The sequence below is a fragment of the Bombus bifarius genome, unplaced genomic scaffold (assembly GCF_011952205.1).
Source record: "Bombus bifarius isolate JDL3187 unplaced genomic scaffold, Bbif_JDL3187 scf7180000008265, whole genome shotgun sequence".
Taxonomy (NCBI): Eukaryota; Metazoa; Arthropoda; class Insecta; order Hymenoptera; family Apidae; genus Bombus; species Bombus bifarius.
In genome coordinates, this window is record NW_022884550.1 from 677,650 (window position 1) to 700,433 (window position 22,784).

Here is a 22,784-nt window from a genome sequence, read left to right on the forward strand (position 1 = left end):
TGTCAATTGAAAATTGTAAATGCAAGGGATAGTAATGATTGGTTACGGCCGTTACGGGAACCGCTGGCTCTTAAGGAAGCGTCTGCTTAGTTAACAGTTTATACGAGCGACAGAGAATAAGTTAGTGTTTTTCTTGAGTTAAAGACAACGTAAATCTGATTCAACAGATGAAAATTGTATAAATTGTATAAGGAGCGGATCGATCGTTCGTCATGAATAGAAATTGACATACGACGCCGAAGGTGCTCCTCGTAATGTCCATAATTTAACCCCTTAACGTACAAATTTTCTTCCGTTTACCGATAGAAAATGAGTAAATCTTTTTATAATCAAAATGAGTGTAATATATTTTTTATAAGATATATATTTTCTTATGAGATATCGTAGCTTGAATCCGTAAAGATCAATGACTAAAATAAGCAATTTGGCAAACGACGGACGTATCGGCTATGCCCGTATATGTCACGGCCGTGTGCTTTAAGTGATTAAAGATCTTTTTACAATTGTTAGAATGGCTATTATCAGTTTAATAATTATTCTGACTGCATGCTTTTTCAAACTTGTCCTCCTCTCTAATGGTAAGTAACATTTAGTGTGTTGTTTTCTACATGATTTTAATATAGAGGTTATGTTATAGGTCATCTGTTATTAAACAATTATGCCTAAATATCTTGTTATAGTTTATTTCTTTTATTATAATGTCACTGCATAATATGTTACTAATTGTAAAATATAAAAAATTTAAGGATTATCTAGATTTTATAATAACATAAAGTTAATTTTTTGCTACTACTTTTGGTGTATATTATTTTTTATAATATTTATTATCCAACTTTGTGCTACAATTCTTTTAATCAAATATAACAATATTGCTTAACACTATGACCCATAATATTATTTTTGTCATAAATTTCGGAATTTTATCTTCAATTTTCTACTATCTAAATTTATAATAATAATGCAGAATTTTTTAATTTTAATAATATGAATTATTATTTCTAGGATCGCCAACTCTTCTCTTTGTCACACAAAAAGATATTAGAATGGCCAATGCCTCTCGTACTAATAAAGTAACTACTATTATAAAAGATCTGTCTGAAGGTGCAGCATTAGATTTTTATTTTGAACATGAACTAGTGTGTTGGTCTGATAGTGGTTTAGAAATAATTCAGTGCATTCAAACAAATGGCACCCATACTGGCGAAAAAACAATTGTAGTAAATTCCAGTTTAATTTCTCCTGATGGTTTAGCTTGTGACTGGTACACAGGAAAATTATATTGGACAGATGGAGAAAAAAATAGAATAGAAGTATCCAGTATTGATGGACGTCACAGAAAAGTTCTTTTTTGGACAGAGATTTATCAGCCAAGAGCTATTGCTCTTGTACCGATGAAAAGTATATTATTTTGGACTGATTGGGGTGATGTACCTAAAATAGAAAGAGCTGCAATGAATGGAGATCCATCAACGAGAGAAGTGATAATTTCTGATGATATATTTTGGCCAAACGGTTTAACAGTGGATTATGAAAATGAATTGGTTTATTGGGTAGACGGAAGACTTAAATTTATTGCAGTGATGGATTATTATGGAAAAAATAGAAGAAAAGTCATAGAAAAAGGGTTAGATTATCCGTTTGCAGTGACATTTTTCGATCACAAATTATATTGGACTGATTGGAAAACATGGTGTGTACATTCATACGATGTTCGTCAAACTCAAGCACTTCCTAGAGAATTATTACATGGAGAATATATACCTGGTGACATAGAAGTTTGGGATGTTAGAAGACAACCATATGGGAGTCATCCTTGTGAAAGAAATAATGGAAATTGTTCACATTTGTGTCTTTTAAGTATGACAGAACCTGGATATAGCTGTGCATGTCCTACAGGTGTAAAATTAGTGGATAATTTGACTTGTGCAGAAGGACCAGAAGAATTGTTATTAATAGTTCAAAGAAATGAAATCTGTCGCATTTCTTTAGATTCACCAGATTATACTAATTTTGTATTACCATTAACAGGTATCCCTCAATATCTTTTTCATCGATTAATTTGTTTTTCAAAAAAATTTATATATATTATAATTTTTCAATATACTTAGGAATTAAACATGCGATAGCAATAGACTTTGATCCTGTGCAAGAAATGCTTTACTGGACAGATGAAGAAGCTCGTGCAATTCGTAGAGCTTCGCTTGATGGTTCCAATCAAGAAAATATTATAATAACAGAAGTGGAAAATCCTGATGGAATAGCTGTTGATTGGTTAGCACGGAATCTTTATTGGACTGACACGGGAACAGATCGAATTGAAGTAGCCCGGTTAAATGGTACAAGTAGAAAAGTATTAATAAATGAAGATTTAATCGAACCCAGAGCAATTGCTTTAGCTCCAGAATTAGGATGGATGTTTTGGACAGATTGGAATGAAAAACGTCCAAAAATAGAGCGAAGTAATCTGGATGGTACAGAACGTATTCTTTTAGTAAATAAAGATATTGTTTGGCCAAATGGAATTGCTCTAGATCTTGCACGATGGAAAATATATTGGTGCGATGCAAAAACAGATAAGATTGAAGTGTGTAACATGGATGGTACAGATAGAAGAGAAGTAATTACAGATAATCTTCCACACCTTTTTGGTTTAAGTTTATTAGGAGATTATCTATATTGGACTGACTGGCAAAGACGAAGTGTGGATAGAGCACATAAACTCACAGGTGGTGAAAGAGAAGTTATTGTTGATCAAGTTCCAAATGTCATGGGTTTAAAAGCAGTGCATTTAGGAAAAGTTAATGGTACAAATCCTTGTGTGAAAAGTAATGGTGGTTGTAGTCATTTGTGTTTAAATCGACCAGGAAATAAGTATGTGTGCGCATGTCAAATTGGATATGAGTTAACTAAAGATAAAAAAACTTGTTTTGTGCCAGATGCATTTATGTTATTTGCTAGGAAAGAAAATATTGGCAGAATTAGCATCGAAAATGCAAATAATGATAATATTATTCCATTAACTGGAGTTAAAGATGCAAGGTAAAGCTTATGCTTATAAACAAAAAGTTTTATGATCTGTTTATATTAAAATTTTTTTATAAAAACCCAAAGACTGTCATTCTATTTTTTTTTAGCGCCTTGGACTTTAATATAGCAGACAATCGTATTTATTGGACAGATGTTAAATTAAAAACAATTACAAGAGCTTTCATAAATGGATCTGATATAGAAAGAGTCGTTGATCTTGGTTTAGAAACACCTGAAGGTTTAGCAATTGATTGGATTGGTCATAATTTATACTGGAGTGATACAGGAACCCGAAGAATAGAAATGGTTCGATTAGAAGGTTGTAGTAGAAAAGTCCTCATTTGGAGTAACATTTTTGAACCTAGATGTTTAGCTCTTGATCCTAGCAGAGGGTAATTATAGTGACAATTTCACATGTGTTTATAAAAGCGTTTGTGAAATAAATATTTCCTGCATAATTAAGTTTTTAACACCATGATGGTTTTCTAGCCATATATATTGGACAGAATGGGGAAATTCTGGAAGTATAGAAAGATCATATTTAGATGGCATGCATCGTGAAATAATACTTTCCAATATTGGAAAAGCAAACGGTCTAACAATTGACCATTCAGCACGAAAATTATATTGGGCAGATTTATATACTCCAGCTATTGATAGCTTTGATCTGCTTACAAGAAAAAGAGTAGCAATTATAACAGAAAATATTGTATATCCATTTAGTATTACTCAGTATCAAGATTACATTTATTGGACAGATTGGAATACAGGTAAAAAAGTACATAAAATTATCAACTATGTTACTATTACATTACTATTTTTACTATTAGTTACTATTACATATGCGTCACGTTATTATTTGCAACAAACTTCGATTTTTATTTCAATAGATATTTTCCGAAATTTATAGATATTTTGTACAAAGTTTGATGTTAATTCATTTAATTAATAGGTGACATAGAGAAAGCTAATAAGACTACTGGATTAAGCAGAGTGAAGATACATAATAAGTTAGAATCTGTAACAGATTTATTGGTTTTCCATGCTTCTAGACAAGCAGGATGGAATCCCTGTGCATTAAAAAATGGCAACTGCACTCATCTTTGTATCGCTTTACCCGGAGATAATGAAAGCATATCAAATTCTTTCAAATGTGGGTGTCCTACTCATTACAATTTATCAGAGGATAATAAAACTTGCATTGGTCAGTATATTTAAATTAAAAAAATTTGATTTATAATTTCCCTAAAATCTTTAATCATACCAGACTATTTTAAATTTTCTCGATTACGTTCAATATTAAATGCAGTAGATGTGATAAAAAAAAGAAAAAAATGTATTTCAATTAGATGTGGAGATTTCGTCAAATTCTATGATTTAAGATATAATTTACTCTTGTAATAAAAATATGAGTTACGAAACAAACAGTATTAGATAAAATAATACAACATCTTGAATTGTTTAAATATATTTAATATTTATTCTGTAATATTTCTTCATTAATTGTAAAATGATATAATAATGTTCTGCACGGAAATTGCGCATATGAGTTTACACAATATACACAGCATGTCTAAATTTAAATAATAGAAATGGATAAATATTTTTAAAAATATAGTAAATACAGATGAGATCTCTAAATGAAAATTGTAGGATATCTAGAAGTCAAATAATACTGAAATACCTATACTTAAATACCAATACTGAATATACTATATAATACTGAATACTTATTCTATTTTGCGATGATTTTGAAAATACTATGGAAATTTTAAAACAATTGTGATGTACAGAGTTCGTTCGATCAATACTCTGACAGTGTACATTCGATAATATATCAACTTTAAAAGTTTATATCTTGATGCACTAAAAAATATAGGTTCCCATTTGAAAATTGAAAAGTAGCCTTTCTCTTCCTTTTCTTTTTTTCTCCTTTTTGCTTTTTCTTTCTTTCTTCCTATTTTCCTTTTTTCCTTTTTGGTCAAAGTTATCACAAGGTCAAATAAATATCAGCATAATCTGTACTCCTTGATACCTTACAAGTTCCTTTTTTACTTAATACTACCTTCAAAAGTAACGAAGACACACATATAAGATATCACATTCAATTGGTTAAATTAACGATGTAAATATATAAATATAAAATTATTAACTTAATTAATTCTCTGTTATTGATATACTATATCATAATATATGCGCGATGTATATTAATTTAAATCTAATAACTTATTCTTTCTGTTACAGCACCAAAAAACTTTATGATGTATAGTTTACGCAATGCAATGTTTCGCTTTCTTCCTGATACAAATGATTGTCCAGATGTAGTTCTCCGAATACAAGGTTTGAAGCATGTACGATCTATAGAATTTGATCCTATAACTCAACACATTTATTGGATAGATGGACGAACTTTATCTATTAGGAGAACTTTGGAAAATAAAACACATTCCAGTATAATGATCTCTGGAAATTCTGGACATCCAGTGGATCTTGCTTTAGATTCACTGGGAAGGTTACTATTCTGGTCATGTGCCACAAATGATGCGATCAATGTTACAAAACTTGACAATGGTTCCGCTCTAGGTGTTGTAGTCAAAGGTGATGGTGAGAAACCAAGAAATATTGCAATACATTCAGAAAAAAGATTACTTTTTTGGACAGATATTGGAAGAAAAATGAGAGTAATGCGCAGTAAAATGGATGGAAAAGAGAGAATTGTAGTAGCGACTGATCTAGAACAACCAACAAGTATTGCAGTAGATGCAATTTCAAGCATTGTATATTGGGCACATGGAAATCAGATTGAATGTGCAGATTTTGATGGGAACAATAGAAGAATTCTGGTTTCTCCCGTTGGACAAGGTTCAACTGTTTATTTGTCTATCTTTTTTGATTTTATTTATTGGTTTGATAAGGAAACATCAAGTTTAGAGCGTATTAATAAATCTGGAAATGGAAGAAAAACAATCATGAATAAAGTACTTACAGATTTAATTGCGATAAATACTCCACAAGATGATGTAATGAAAACACATATTTGTAGTCCTTTTCGGGAATATGGAGGATGCTCACATTTTTGTATAGGAATCACTTCTTCTAGGTACATTTTTAATTTCTCTTGATCAGCAAATAAAATATAAATACCATATGAAGAATGTACGGGGAAAAGGGGGAATGTAGATTTTAACGAATTTTAACGAGTTTAATATTTTTTCGTATTGCTGCTCTTTATCATTGGCTATTGCGAATTAAAATTTTTTTAGTTTTACGGTAGTTATAAAAAATTGAGATATATCACGAAAATTAAATACTTCTCATCTTTTAGAGTTTAATGTGTTACATATTACTTAAAATTATAAATAAAAGTTGCAAATGATGCAGAATAAAGTGATATTTTTTTCTTTTTTTATGTATGATGAAATACGAAGTTGTGACATATATTGAAAAACAAAATTTCGTTATCTGAAAAATGCTAAAACTATACATTCCCACTTTTTCCTATGGATTCTTCATATAGGATAATTCTTTCACTAGAGGGGAAGTCTCTTTCGAAAGAAGGAGGTGCCACATATGTATGCCTGCATATGTAGAAACTGAAAACAAATGTATGGATATAAGAATGATCTCAAAATGGTTCATATAAACAGTCATAACGGTAGCCGATAGCATTAAGCATTATTATCCTTTATATAGCAATAATGTCCGATCGGACGAATTAGCGACTTCTCTTTTTAAAATTTCTAACAAGAGAATCATTGCATAGAAAATTTTATATTAAAGTATATAAAAGACATTATTTTCAGATGTTCTTGTCCAAAATCTTTGGTTTTATCTGAAGATGAAAAAACTTGTAGAGCTGCGCCAGCCTGTGGAACGGATCATTTTACTTGTGCTGCACCTAGTTCTGCAGTAACAAAAGATTGTATACCTGCTACATGGAAATGCGATGGCCAAACCGACTGTCCTGATGGAAGTGATGAATTAGGTTGTCCAGCTTGTAGTCGTGAACAATTTAAATGTCAAAGTGGCCATTGCATTGGTAAGAATATTGAGCTATCAAATCATTCAAATTACGAATTAAATATAGTGAAATTGTGAATTATTATTAAAATTGTTAGACATGTCCTGGGTGTGCGATGGAACAGCTCAATGCCATGATGGCCTAGACGAAGCTCATTGTTGCCGTCCAGGTCAATTTCAGTGTATTGGAAGTGGTGTTTGTATTTCTGGTTCAGCGCTTTGTGATGGTTGGGACGACTGTGCCGACGGAAGCGATGAACTTGCATCTGCATGTACACCTGCAAACAATCCTCGACAAGAAAATAATTCATTAGAATCTGGAAAAATCACTTATGTTATTATTGTACCTATTGGACTGATTGCAACAATTGCTACAATTGCTTTTGGATTTTATTATTGTAGAAGAAAATTCATAAACAATGAAGAATTGCCTGATATTTTACATGATTCAGCTGGAGATCCATTATCACCCAAACCAGTAAGATTAGCAAAACCAATGTTCGCGCAAAAAAATTGTAGGAAAGATTTGAAAATTGGAATGGAAACAGTAAGAATGTCAATGTTAAATGGAAGCAGTATAGGATCAAGTTACGACCGCAGCCATATAACCGGTAACCTGTTAATTTACAAACTAATATATCATAATTAAATTATTAAATCATAAATCAATCATTGTAAGTAAAGTAGTACAAATGATTTGTTATAATAATATATAGAACAATTGGTTTTGTAGACATTTTGCCATCTTGTAGAAATTTAGATTAGAAAATGTATTATGATGAATAATATTATCCGTTATTATGATTATAATAATAAATATATATTCTGCTTTAAGGAGCTTCCAGTTCAACTCGAGGTAGTTCCACAGGAGGTTACCCACAAGAAACATTGAATCCTCCTCCGAGTCCAGCAACAACAGCCAATTCTACTAGATGCTCAAGCAGTAATGCATCTAGGTATAAACCTTATAGGCATTATAGGAGCATAAATCAGCCTCCACCTCCAACTCCTTGCAGTACAGATGTTTGCGACGAATCAGACAGCAATTACCCAGCAAGATATAGATATGAAAGTGAACCCTATCCTCCACCTCCTACTCCAAGATCTGTTTACCAAAGTGATGCTGCAATTAGTTGTCCTCCCTCTCCTAGTTCACGATCTTCTACATATTTTAGTCCACTTCCTCCACCTCCTTCCCCTGTTCCTTGAATATATTAAAAATTGTTTATATTGTATTTTTTAAAAAATGAGATCTTTTGGTAAGTCTTTAGAAATAATTTAAAAATGAAAATTTATTTTATTAAAACGTTTATATTTTATAAGTGGACAAGTAAAAACATTATTCTTAAAATATTTGAAATCAAGGAAAGTAAATGTTAAGCAATTTTTATTTATTTATATTAATAAGTAAAATAATATAAGATAAAAATTTTATCATTTTGTGATTAAATTTCATTCATTAAATTTTACTTGATACCTTCTTTTAGAAGATTTTCGAGGAAAGATATCTTTTTGCAACATTATTAAATTTGTTTGAAGTGTTACTTATATTTGAATAGGTTTTTTTGTTTCTGTAAAAAATTTATACCATCGTGCCTCTTAACTCTGTAACGTATTTGTAAGGAATTTAATCGTAAAATGTAAATATTGTAACAATGTATAAAAGTTGTATATGATTTTTAACATTCGATATCCAAGTTGTTTTGCAAAGAAGTTTTTTTTCTTTAAGTACGTATATATTTATAGTGTATAAGAAGCTAGTTGAGTAACTTTCATATTTACAATCAAGACATATCAAACTCTATATTACAAATTAAAAATAGATAGAACAATTGAAAATTATTTCTAATGAGAATAAAATCAAAATAAGCAATGACATATAATAATTAAATAATCTAAGAACATTTAAAATGTGTATTTATAGAAAAAAACATTTTTTAATTTTTACTGTGAAAATGAAAAGTACTTCTTGCATTTATTTGCATTTTTATGTAACGGCTCTACCGTGAAAGTGAAAATTACTAAATGTGTATTTATATATTTACATTTCTATATAATAGTTAATCAACATATGAAAATTAGCAAGTTACAATTTTTAAATAATGATATAAAGTAATGCTGTTCCTCCAGTTTATAATCGGACTGTGCCATACAACATTTAGGATATTTAGTAAATGAAATTCAAAATTATTGTATATATAAAATGTACAATGTCATGTGGAAATGATTTTTACCTCGCACTGCCATTACACAAGCCTTGAAGAAATACATTCTATTAAATTATTATTCTTGTTTGGCATTAAAGACTGAAATAATTCTTCTATATTTTTTTTACATTTACAACAAAAATATGTATTATCCTATGTATGTAGCATAATTGTATAAAAGAATAAAACTTTTGTTACATATTTTATATGATACTTATTATTTTATGATAAAATAATTTTAAAATTATGCATTTTAATAATAATTAAAAAATATATTATTAATTGTAAGCTTTAGTTTTAATCAATTTCCTCGTATGTTTTTTTAACTACTATTTATTTTTTCTATTTAGGTACAAAAACGTACGTAAGTGTAATTTAACATATATTTTTATTAAAATTTATTCACTATTTACACACGCAATATTTGTGTACGATGTATACAATATTGTGTACAATCGAAAGATGTAAAAATATTAATAAAAACGTCAAATAGAATACTATATATACTAATTCACTATACAGACGCACTATTTACATTAGTCGTTTTTTATTTCTATCTATTTTACAGATTTTACAGGCTGACGCGCGCCACAGCTATAAAAGATTCTTAAAATCATATTCGTCTCTTTTTGTTTTTATACAAATATACATATGCTCAGATTTCTCTGCTAACATAAATAATTGTTCCTCAGGCAGGTACGGTTTATTCTTGACGGCAGGAAGAATTTATTTCAAGATATTTTGTACCTTCAACATTAATGAAATTAATCAAATTAATCAAATTTATAAACTATAAAGAGCCAAATTCCAGATTAATGTTTGTAAATTATTATTATTATACTTTTCAAGCTGTACAATATCTAATTATGGTACAAAATACGTGTTTTTAAGAGTTTTTACAAGTTCTTAAACAAGTTGTTACAAGTCCTTAATACATTCAGTATTTATTAGAAGAAAGGAAATATAATAATTGCTTTCTGTTTGTATTAGTGAACTAATAAAACTTGATACAGATTGTATAAATACTTTAAAAACATTTTATGTACAACATTTAGAACTTGTTTTAATTAACTATTAATTCAAATAAAACACAAAAATCTTATATGCATATTCGATGAAAAGATAATATCTTATTGTAAAGAGATTAAATGATATTTCAAAATATATGTATTCTGGTAATAATTCAGTATTATTTAATACTGCTCATATTTTAGCATATTATTTAATTAAAAATGGAATTGGAAAATGGAATGTTTGATAAACGCCTAAGATATCTTTGTTCAAATATTTGAAAAATTGTATTAAATCTACTACAAAGCTAACATTAATGTAACAGAATTTTAAGATACCACAGAGAAATAATTACTAATAAAATAAAACATAAAAATGAAATGCGTAAGAAATTATTAAAAAAGCTTTCTTTTAGATTGATAAATAAATATGGATGTAAGATTCTCAGTTAAGTATTTTATCAATACATATCCTTGCCGTCAAAAAAATTGATTGTATGCTTGTTCAAAGAAAAATTTCTCATTTTGAACAATTAACAATCGATTAAAAAATTAATCAATAGTCAATAGCAACAAATTATTGTTTTAGAATCTTTCTTAACAAAAGGGGAGGGGGGTGCTTAAAATTTTGGCGCGCGCATTTACCTCGATTTAAATCCTCCTTTGAAAATATTTTCTCCTTTCTCAACTGTAAGATACTTTAACACATTGACTGCCACGCGTGTTTTCAAAGAAATCTCCATCAGGCCACGCGTACAGCAGTACCAAGCGTTCTCTGCTAAGTGTTCCCATCGATATTTTAGTAATGCGAGTCGCTCAAGTGGTGGTCTTAAGAATGATCTTTCGTTTCATTTGTTCGCAACATTAAAACCACTAGCTGTTGTTGAATATAATGAAGGAAAGTGTGGTATAGATTATTCCGGTTTCTTATGTCACCACAATTAGAAAAGGAATCAAATGGTACAGAAAACTTGGCATTCAATTCCTTCTGGGAATTTCTGTTGTAAACGCTTTGACGGTTTACAAAATTGCAACAAGGAAAAATATAAATATTAGAGTATTTAGACAATTATTAGTTGCAAAATTATTAAATCTTTGTCTTCGACGGAGTCAACATAATATCGCCGTTCGGAAAAATGATTCCGGAAGAAGCATTAGACGCGCATGCAAACTACGTTATGCAAATAAAAGACGTCGAATGGACCGAACAAAGGCACAAAAGAATTTGAAGAAAACAACTTATTGTCCAAATTGTCCCGACCAACCTCAGCTATGTATAGAATGCTTTAAAGTTTTACATTCTAAATAATTTTTTCAATAAACCATTTTCGTATTTTTATTTTATAACAATTCAACAGTTTTATTATTATGGAATATCTTTTCAAATACCTACGACGATCCTTCGCAAGTAGTCAAATAAACGACACCCGAATATGGGTTACACGGCCTGACCAGAAACTTTGCTAACACCCGAATACGGGTGTCATGGCAGTCAACGTGTTAACGTAAGGTACAAGTACAAACAACAAGGATCAAAATCTTAAATGCCTAATTTTTTAAATCTTTCTTCCTTTCTAAACAACCACATAGACTTAATAAAAATAATCATTATGTCCAAGAAGAACTGATTGATATTTCTTATGCACAGAAAATTTTGGAGGACTTGAAGTATTTATAATAAATTTTTTTTATTCCTTGTGTCTAAATTTTTCTATGATAATCAATAGACCGAAATTTGACTACATTATACAAACTTTTCAGATTCTTTTTATTTTATAAACATGGGACAAGTTAGGCAACCAGCCTAATATTTGAAATTCCGACAATTAATCAATCGTTTGAAATTTCCACATACAATGAACTTAAAATCGTTCAACTGTGTTATAATTGCCTAAACATTTAATAAACAATTCAACATACCCTCCAAAAATGGCATTATTTACTATTTATTCAATTTAATAAAATCTCAGTTCTTTGTTCCCTCATTTTTTAATGTCTCTTTAACTATTTTCATTTTTATTGCACATACATTCTTCACTGTAAAAACAGTTTACTGAACCAAATAGCAAATAGTTAACGACACCCACATCCAAGGACAGACATGTCCTGGTAATTTTTCAATACTACTTTATTTTCTTCATCAAGATAAAGCATGGATATAGAGCTAAGAGCGGTAGGTACACAACAAGCTTTAGGCACCATACTTGGTTTTGTTGAGTAAACCAAGTTTTGGACAATTGCGTGATTGGTAGAATTTAAGTGATCTGCTAATGGAAACGGGCAATCACCATGGCAATAAAAGGCATCGTAACCAGGGGGGGCAACAATCCAATCATTCCAACCAACATCAGCAAAATCAACATAAAGTGGATGTCGCCTACAATTTTCACGTCCATCTTTTCGGCGGTTTTTTCGAAGTGCTGCTCTTCTGGCACGACGGTCCATTATTTGACTTGCAGAAGACATCTTATACCTAAATAATAAATATTCTTGATATAATATTCTTGTAAATTATTGATTTTATATTGATATAAATTATGTATTAATCATTATTAGAAAACTATTTCATATACTACGTAATTAATATTTTTTCTGTGAACTTATAGTTCTTATATAGTTATATATATATATATAGATATATATATATATAGTTATATATATAGATATATTATATGTATAATATAATTTGTTATTACACGCAATTTAAATACATTGCTATTATACATGTGTATGTATATAATAATAAATGTTTAAAATAAAATATTAGATTAAAAGCTTTAAATTTCGAATACATAATTAAGAAAGGTTACAATAATGCTGTAGTTATTCTTTCTATAAAAAGGAATAAAAATATATGAAGAAACTAGTTTGTACCTGCCATCATCTGTATAAGTAAATAACATTGGACGATTAACAACCCATGTGTCGTTTCTTTCATTTGCGTTTCTCCTTAAACGCACATGCTCCTGTTTAGTTCCACGTACATGTACTAAAAGTCCATGATTGTTCTTAGGATCTTTTATCCATCTTTCCACAGCAGGATGTACGTCTACACTAATTGTGCCATTTTTCCTAGTGTTTAGCGGTTTACTATCAATTAAACGCAATAGCGGAGCGCTATGTCCTCTTGCACCAGGACGTAAAATATCATATATAAGTATTCTACCCAATTTCGAATTGGAATCATCTTCATTTAAAATAGGTACACGAGAAAGACTTAATTCTGCAGCTTGTAACTTCTCCCCTGAAGGTATACTACTTAAATCAAAGGAAAGACGAAAGCGATTTGGAGATTGAAATTTATGATCCACCTCACTTTCTGCATAAAAACAAATAAAAGAAGAAAAAGGTTGAGATATAAATAATAATGTAATAGTATGGATCTTAATTATCATATATTTTATTTAACCTTTTTAATTATGTTATTATTATTGTTATCTACACATATTGTAATGTACATTTATATTTTAAAGTGCATTAAATTTTACTTGTTGCATTGTTTAACTACATTATATTGTAAGTAATATTTAATCGTTATTCAGTTGCAAACATACAGTATAATTTATTAACTAATATAATGTCAAAAATAATTTTAGATACATTTACTGTTTATAAATATACTTACCAACATGAGAAAAGGAACGCACTGTATTAGCAGATCTGGCATGAATTCCTGGTTTAGCAATATCAGCCATACCAATTGTATTTTGTTTTACAAAAAGTTTTTTCAATGATTCAGGAACATAAGCTTGGCCTTGTGGTTTTGGCCTTTTAGCAAAACCAAGAAGTGACAAAAGGCTAGCTTCAATTCCAGCAATTGCTTGTTGACGTTCGCTGATAGCAAAATGTTTGGCACTATCAGAATGTAGATGCAAGTGAATGTTTGCTGTGGTAGTTGCCAGCAGCAAACTTGCTGCGACTAAAACCAACCTCAGTGGCAGCAACATGCGCATTGTGATGTCGTTGCTCACGGATGTTGCCTCCCTAAAAGTAAAATAATGAAACTCCTGATATTGTATGTCAATTATGAACAGTTCCTTGAAGAGATTTAAAAATGGATAATGAAACAAACACAATTCTAATTTAATTATACATATAGTCACAAGTTAATATTTTAATAGTGACATGAAGAATTGAGAAAAATAGTCAAAAATTAATCATTAATGACTGCATATTGTAGATTTTTACCATAAAAGAAAGTATTGTAAATTTCATTTGCTCCGCATAGAAAAATTTGATAATGCTCTTTGATAATTCATAGCTAAAGTTAAAATTATAGGAAATAAAATAATTTTGCATTAACTCTTACATTTATGTGTCAATTCATGATAATCATCTTATTAATTCATAGAAATAAGAATTAAATAATTAATTATATAACTCGTTAAACTCAAATATTAAATTTTTATATAAAATAATAGATAATTAAAAATACAACATTTAGAGATATGTTTAAAAAGTATACACGAATTTGTTAAAAGTTTATTTAACGACAAATAGTTTTAATATAAATTGTTATACACACACAAATCACTGGATGCTAAAATAATCATATAATTAAGAAATGTAAATTTAAAATAAGATCAGCTGTTTGAAGTAGAAATTATTAATTTACTCAACTATTTAGCAATGAAAAAATTATTTTCTTTTATAATTTAACTAATAGTCTTAGGACTATTTTGAATCATGACATTGTTCTTTTTAAATAGTATATACATATAATTTTGCTAAAGATATTATAATATTTCCATAACAGTACACAAATAGCTCACTTTTACTGTTAATTCTTGCAAATATCTCGAAACTAATGATTTTTGTTATATGTCACTATTCGCATGAATAGATGAAAAGTAAAATGTTTGTATATTTTTATATGATTGGATATAAAATTTGAGAACCACTGAGACTGCATTCTATTACAGATAGAGATAGAAACAGAAAGGTTAGTGCCATGCTGTCTGCTGCCGAATGATTGGGCGATTAATCTAGCCGCGAATTTTCAACGCGTTTGCTTCAGTTACCTGACATAAAGCTGTTCCACGAGAAACAGTTAAATTACTTAAACTGCTTTTTTTATTTTAATATTTACATTTATAATTCAGATGTAGCAAGTGAAAATAAAATTAAATAAATCGAATGAAAATTTTTTTAATACATTTTGTCAATACAATATTATTATTATTAGTTTTATTGCTTGTATTACATATTGTGATAACCTTGTATAATGATAACATTTTTATCATATGTTATATTTAATTTAGATACGTAATTTCATAATCAGACATATGAAAGAGTTTTCATTTTTAAATTGAGATATTTTGTTTCATTAATGTAGCAGATTCTAAGCTTATTTATTAAATTTATTTGATATAAAATAGAACAATTCTCTATCGTTTTGTACAATTATTTCAATTAAATACTGTTTTGATAATACATTATTAATTAGCGATAGTTCTATTTAATCAGATAGTAAATAACAGTTACAATAACTTATGATTTCTATACATAATACGAAGAAAAGAATAAAAATAATAAAAGCAAATATTTCTGTTATAGATATTCGAATTCAGAATTTATTTTTTATATCTTGCAATTTATCTTAGAATTATTATTCAGGTACATCGACATCTCCAAAGTTATTTATTTGTATTATTTATATTATTGTATTAACTGTATCCATGGATGCAAACTATATAGTTTTTTACACTACATATACAGGATACGACTGAATAACATATACAAACGAGCATGAGGTAATTCCTGATGAAAAACTGAGAAGAAAATATATAATAAAGAAAATTTTTCTCTCGGGGCTTAATTATCGAGAAAGGAACCGAGGAATCACCTTATGCCTGCTTGTACTTTAAATAAATGTATAATTAATGTTTTAAGGAAATGTAAACGTATAATGGTGTAAACGAGATTCTATTAATGAGGATTGTATATAACGCTTCAAGAAGAATGTAGTGTTCTTGTACTGTACTAAAGGAATGCACAGCCACCCAAAGTATTCGATCTAACGCGAAGCTAATTCGAAGCTAATAGGTCGGTACATACTTAGGAGACCACTTCGCTTCTAGGAAACAAACTCTCTACCTGCTCTCTACGAAGAAAAAATTCTGCTGTCTATATCTGTATTTCCTTTTAGACTTTCTAGTTAAAGAATATTTAGAAAATGAATGGAAAGTTATGTATTAGAAAGATGTACATTTAGGATTATATATAACAGCTCTTATCATAATTATGAATTTAATTATTGCCTTCAAATTTAATATGAAAAAATATTTTGTTGGATAAGCGGAGAAAGTATTTTACACGAAACAAGTGGAAACTTACAAAATATTTAGTAAGTATTTAATAGATATCTGTAGTATGCGTTTATGACTTTGTAACTAAAATATACAGTACAATATCATTAAATTGATAATTAAGGAAAACTAAATCTTACAACTTAAATATATCGAGAAAAAGAAATTAACATAATGAATAATAGAGTTCTGTAAAGGCAGGAGTCAAGAAATAAATGTAATAAAATAAATAAAGCAACAAAAGTATGTTGTAGAAAATTCTACCATGGTCAATATCATTTGTAAGAACGAAATGAACGTAGGTGATTCTTTCCTCCAAAAGTGACTATAAAATCTCGTAAAATTAACCAAATACTTCCATTGTAAAATAGCATACTGTTACAATGTTAATAGGATATTGACTAGGTATTGACGATTTCAAATATGTAGAAACTCTAAGATTAAGTAAAATCTACTAATATAAATATGTTTAAATAAAAAAAAAACAATAAATCGCTGAATTTTCAAATATTCTTAAATTCCAAATATAAAACAAAATGTTGTGAAACAGATATTTAAATATACAAAATAAAGGAAGAATAAATAAAGTTTCATAAAGGAAGAAAAGTTGATAAAATCGATGAATACGCGTAATATCGACAAATTTGCTTTCTCTTACAGGACATAAAAATTGTCGTTTGATTAAGCTTTTGAGTATTTTTAAAGATTTTTGCAGTAATTTAATATGCGCAATTAACAGAGTGAAAATTTAATGAAAAAGATAAATTAAGAACAACGTTTTTGTTGAATGTTTTGACATCGTTTTCAATAGCTCATTTCAATACATCGAAAGAGACAACGAAAAGTTGTAATTTGTAAAATACAAATGCATAGATCGTATTGTAGAATGTAAATAATGCTCATGTTTATCTCGATAACAGAGATATAATACTCTATTGACATATATCATATTATGTAAACAATGAAGAATTTGACATGAAATGTTCATTTAACAATCCTCTTCAATACAACATTAAAGCTGTGATATAATTAAAGCACTGAACAAAACACAGCTTAACCTGTTTTCTCCCATCTTTTTTCATTTAAATAAAATATAAGATTGGTATTTTTTTTCAAAGAATCACTAGTTAGATTAAATAGTTAGAATAATCACAATTAAGCATACGATTTCCAAATGTTTCGTTTATTTCATAACTTCAAATAGTAAATTAACATACTGTTATATCAGAATATAATAATTTCGTTTATTACTTAAAATAAAAATTATATCAAATAACGTATTCTGTAGTGTTTATATTATTTTTCAAATAATTGTAGGTATCTATAAAGATATTTTCTCATTTTCAGTTTCGTGTATATCGATGGAAACAGCAGCAAGTACAACTGGTAATATCCTGTTTAACACAAATATCGCACAGTTGCACCGAAGGAATGCGGCACGGGTAGAGTAAGAATACAAGGTGTTGAGTATACATAAGCAGCACGTCATCGTCTAAAATAATCGGGCCAGCGACAATCAAACAAACCTACTCTTTCGAGCCAATGAAAACCAATGAATTTTTCTGTTCTAAAAAACTTCTTAGCAATGTTGTATTTCTATTAGACTCACCTGAGCTAATCGTAAGTCCGTTGTTTGAGCAGCCACGACATTTCAATGAGTCCATGTAACCTCACTCAGAAACTATTGTCTCAAAACCTCGCCCCCGGCAGTCTTTAGTATCGATACATCGATGTTGGAACTCTTTTGCGTTGTCTGATATTTTCGCACTTGTGTACTCATCAAAGAGAAAGAGCAATTCACCCGAATAGATAATAGACAGAGAGGAAATAAATTATTTTCAATTTTTCTTAATAGTACGCAAAATCATGGATATAATGATTAGTTTTTAAAACACTATCATCGTTTGTACAAATAGAGAATGTTTTCAAGAGCACGCGTTAATATTGAACACAACTCGATACACGGAAATCTTCGAGAAGTCGAGAGGAATAGTAGAACCGGGATATCGTAACGTGAGAGGGGAAAGAGACAAAGAAAGAGAGAGATAGTATCTTAATAGTAGGAGATACAAATTTAGCACACCATCACGTGATTACTTTATATGATTAAAATGTTACAATTGTAATCTCAACTGCTTTATTTGGAAAATTATTTTTATTCAATCCTATTAAGATTTTCAAGTTGTTTCATCGTATATTAATTTGTTAATATTAACATTGACTTTAATAATATTAATAAATTATAGTAAATTAAGAATAATTAATGTTTTTATAGCATCTTTAAGGTAATTAAAAAGTGTCTTACATATCCCAATCTTCGAGATCACGTAATAGCTATGTCTCTTCCACATAACACTTGATAATTTTGTTATCAAATAGTTTTATTTCAAAAATTCAAACATGTTTGCACATTTAAAAGCGAAAACAATTTTTATATACATCATCTTGCATTCTGAGAAATATATTGCAGTCGTTTGAATCTAGGGAAATTTGAATTTAAATATACATATGTATTTTCCAAAGTTTTTTGAGTTACTAGATACAAACTAAAGGAGAATTCTCATCACGTCGAATCGGCTAAACAAACGATATCACTATAGAATAAAATCTAGAATAGAAACAACAAATTTGTTCAAATTTCTTTCCTCGGTTTACTTTAATCTATGTTGAATGTCAGTTATATCGTAATGTTTGATATTTGTTGAAATGAACTTTTGGATTGTTTCTAATCACTTATTAATGTTTTAACTCTTATGAAATAACCGCAAAGAATTTTAATTGCACGTGCATTGTTTAAATGCGTTTTATTTATTAGGCGAAGCAAACCTCGCTCCCTTTATACGATCAGGTACGTTTATCGTTTCTTTTATACACATTATTTATTTGCATACTTTGTTTATTGCATATATTTTCTTATTAACTTTTTATCTATTACGTTGAGATAAGAAAAATTTTTACACACAATCGTAATTGATTAGATTGTACATTTGCAGTATATGCAACTGTTTGTAAATGTATATTTATAAAAGTGTAACTGTTATACAAATTTAAAAAATAATTCGGTTAATAATTCCATAAACATTTGTAGAAGGAACGTATTATATCCATTTTTAAACAATGTAATACCTGCTACATTCAGCATAGAATTCCAGCTGTTCTAAAGCATTGACCTCTTCATTATCAAAGAAATGTTTAATGCTAGATGATGTATTATTTTTTTTACATTGTTATGTATTATGGAGTTTTTTGATTAAGGACTATGTAGCAAAAAGTTTCTTTATAGTCTTATCATATATGCTCTAATAACTTTATAAGTATGAAATTATAAATCATATTGTATTACTTTACTTATCAAGTTTGTTATTTATTAATGGTTTTATAACACATTGATTACATATATGACACTATTTAAGCATTGTTTTAAGTCTTTGTTTCATATTTATACAACATTTTTAAAATAGAGATGTTCAGTAATAGTTCAAATTATATATATCAAAGAAAGTATATCATACAGTAAATAACAGATAATTTTAATAGTTTCACATAAACTTATACTGTTCATAATATATAATTATAAATCGATTATGTGGGTTTATTATATTGTTAAGTAACTTCTGTATTAAAAGGAATAGAAAGATTTTTGGTATTGTTTTCAGTGAAGGTCACTATTTTATAAAATGGCTGATTCCAGTGATTTGGATCGGCAAATAGAACAACTAAAAAAATGTGAAATCATCAAAGAAGCAGAGGTTAAAGCTCTTTGTGCCAAGGCACGTGAAATTCTTATTGAAGAGAGTAACGTACAAAGAGTGGACTCTCCAGTTACTGTATGTTTTTATTACAATAAATGTAAAGCATTATTATAATCATAGTTTATAAAAGGCATGATTTATTTTCAGGTATGTGGGGATATTCATGGTCAATTTTATGACTTGAAAGAATTATTTAAGGTTGGGGGTGATGTTCCAGAGACAAATTATCTATTTATGGGAGACTTTGTTGACAGAGGGTTTTATAGTGTTGAAACATTCCTTCTACTTTTGGCATTAAAAGTAACTATAAAAATTTTTATAACGATATAATGCCTTAAAGATATAAGAAATTAATATGATGATCAATAAAATTATTAACTTTGAAAATTACATTGAGGAAATGAATTATTACCTCTGTAATGACAACTATGGATGTGAACATACTTACAGGTTCGTTATCCTGATAGGATTACATTAATAAGAGGAAATCATGAATCTCGACAGATTACACAAGTTTATGGTTTTTATGATGAATGTTTACGCAAATATGGCAGCATTACAGTTTGGCGATATTGTACTGAAATATTTGATTATTTATCTCTTTCCGCTATCATTGATGGAAAAATATTTTGTGTTCATGGTGGATTATCTCCAAGCATTCAAACACTTGATCAAATAAGGACTATAGATAGAAAACAAGAAGTAGGAACTATGTTTAAATTCGTATAAAAAATATTGAACTATTTATATATATTAGATAAAATTTTATGGTATAAAATACAATGTAATAAAATATATATTTATAAACTTCTTATAGGTGCCACATGATGGTCCAATGTGTGATTTACTTTGGTCAGATCCTGAAGATACTCAAGGTTGGGGAGTTTCGCCACGTGGAGCTGGTTACCTTTTCGGAAGTGATGTTGTAGCACAGTTTAATTCTGCAAATGATATTGAGATGATTTGTAGAGCACATCAATTAGTTATGGAAGGATATAAATGGCACTTTAATGAGACTGTTTTGACTGTTTGGTCAGCACCTAATTACTGCTATAGGTAAATGAATATTTTAAGGATATAAAGAGATTACATCTTTGATCTTTTTTATAAATTGATATTTTTAATATAATATTTTTTTGATAGATGTGGTAATGTTGCTGCAATATTAGAATTAAATGAACACCTTCAGCGAGAATTCACAATATTTGAAGCAGCACCACAGGAAAGTCGAGGAATACCTAGTAAAAAGCCTCAGGCTGATTACTTTTTATAAAAAAAATTTAATTAAAAATGACTGTATAAACCAAAATATTTCCGAATGTTTTTTTTTTTTTTAAAAGAAACCATTTTAAATGATTGCTTGACACATATTTACAAAACGTTCACATAGGAAAAGGGGATTTGATCATGAGAATATTGTAGACAAAAACTAATGTTGTTTCATTTGTAATTAAATATTAGCAACGGACTTCGATCGGTATTGGAAATATCAATTTGATATAATAAATAATATGAGTATATGTGTTTCTCAATATCATAGTTTGTTAATATGAAAATCTATATGACTCTACAAAATATACTAAATAGTTTTGTCCTTGATGATAAAAGTATATATCTTTTAAAAATGTGTATTTTGTCATTTCTCAAGCTTCAAAGATACGTACACACACATATGCGAAAACATTTGTACTAAGTACATTTAATTATTATAATAAGATTGAACTTCTTTTGCTTTAATTTCTGTAATTATTTCATACAAAATGTTTTAAACGTGTGTAGAAAATCAAATTGCGTAATTCTATCTTATATTGTATAAATATTTAATTTATATATGATTCAATCTATAACTAAATTTTAATGATATTAAAGTAATTATTTAGCATGAGAAACAATAAAATAGAAAAAGTAAGTAGAACTTATAAGTGATTGTTTGACTTCAAAAGTAAGTAAATTTATTATAATTATAATTATAATAATTTTTTATGTAACTACGTTCTAATAGGTACGAGATCGTAATTATTGAAGTAACAGACCATTTTATAACCCAGCTGTATAGTGAATTTCAAAAATAATTTGACAAACTATAATTTCAGAAAAACTGATTTTATAGAGAAATAGTGTCAACGAAGCTTAATTATTTCAATCCTTAGTTATTCGATTTACAATTTTAATTTAGTGTTATTAATATTATCGATTTCTTTTTATATATATTATTCTTAATTAGCAATTTAAATACTTCTACATGTAATTATAATATACATTTTTTGACATTATGTAAGTGATAAACCTTGTAAAATTATAATAATATAGTCTAATTAAACAAATGCTTTTAATGATTAGATTTACATATTAGTTAATTAATATCAATTTGCTAATAGTATCAACATAAATTTTGTGAATATATTTCTTTCAGCTTTAAATTTCATTTCGAATTAAAATATTTGTATGATGCCTTTAAAC

At 28.4% G+C, this 22,784-nt stretch overlaps 3 protein-coding genes across 5 annotated transcripts; 2 read left to right on the top strand and 1 right to left on the bottom strand.

The window, feature by feature from the left end:
* Positions 1–511: 511 nt before the first annotated feature.
* On the top strand, positions 512–8,288 carry LOC117211973 (low-density lipoprotein receptor-related protein 6). The gene is made up of 10 exons (XM_033456373.1): positions 512–578; positions 1,003–2,028; positions 2,109–3,039; positions 3,135–3,419; positions 3,517–3,797; positions 3,980–4,231; positions 5,272–6,127; positions 6,831–7,066; positions 7,146–7,658; positions 7,883–8,288. The coding sequence occupies exons 1-10, from the start codon at positions 512–514 to the stop codon at positions 8,254–8,256; spliced, it is 4,821 nt and encodes a 1,606-aa protein (XP_033312264.1). The 3' UTR covers positions 8,257–8,288.
* Positions 8,289–11,871: 3,583 nt separating this feature from the next.
* On the bottom strand, positions 11,872–18,600 carry LOC117211978 (protein decapentaplegic-like). Of its 3 annotated transcripts, none has more exons than XR_004488373.1 (5): positions 18,182–18,600; positions 13,890–14,248; positions 13,139–13,583; positions 12,160–12,737; positions 11,872–12,125 (listed from the first exon to the last, which is right to left on the bottom strand). XR_004488373.1 is itself a non-coding variant. In XM_033456378.1 (4 exons), exons 2-4 carry the CDS (start codon positions 14,215–14,217, stop codon positions 12,338–12,340), a joined length of 1,173 nt encoding a protein of 390 aa, XP_033312269.1. In that variant the 5' UTR covers positions 14,218–14,248; positions 18,182–18,600; the 3' UTR covers positions 11,872–12,337. The 3 variants fall into 3 exon arrangements, 1 of the variants encoding a protein (XP_033312269.1); XR_004488374.1 differs by lacking the exon at positions 18,182–18,600 and adding an exon at positions 15,037–15,061; XM_033456378.1 differs by having other exon boundaries at positions 11,872–12,737.
* Positions 18,601–19,105: 505 nt separating this feature from the next.
* Positions 19,106–22,061, top strand: LOC117211980 (serine/threonine-protein phosphatase 4 catalytic subunit). Its single transcript, XM_033456381.1, has 6 exons — positions 19,106–19,420; positions 20,229–20,399; positions 20,472–20,624; positions 20,775–21,026; positions 21,142–21,380; positions 21,468–22,061. The coding sequence occupies exons 2-6, from the start codon at positions 20,250–20,252 to the stop codon at positions 21,595–21,597; spliced, it is 924 nt and encodes a 307-aa protein (XP_033312272.1). The 5' UTR covers positions 19,106–19,420; positions 20,229–20,249; the 3' UTR covers positions 21,598–22,061.
* Positions 22,062–22,784: the final 723 nt, after the last annotated feature.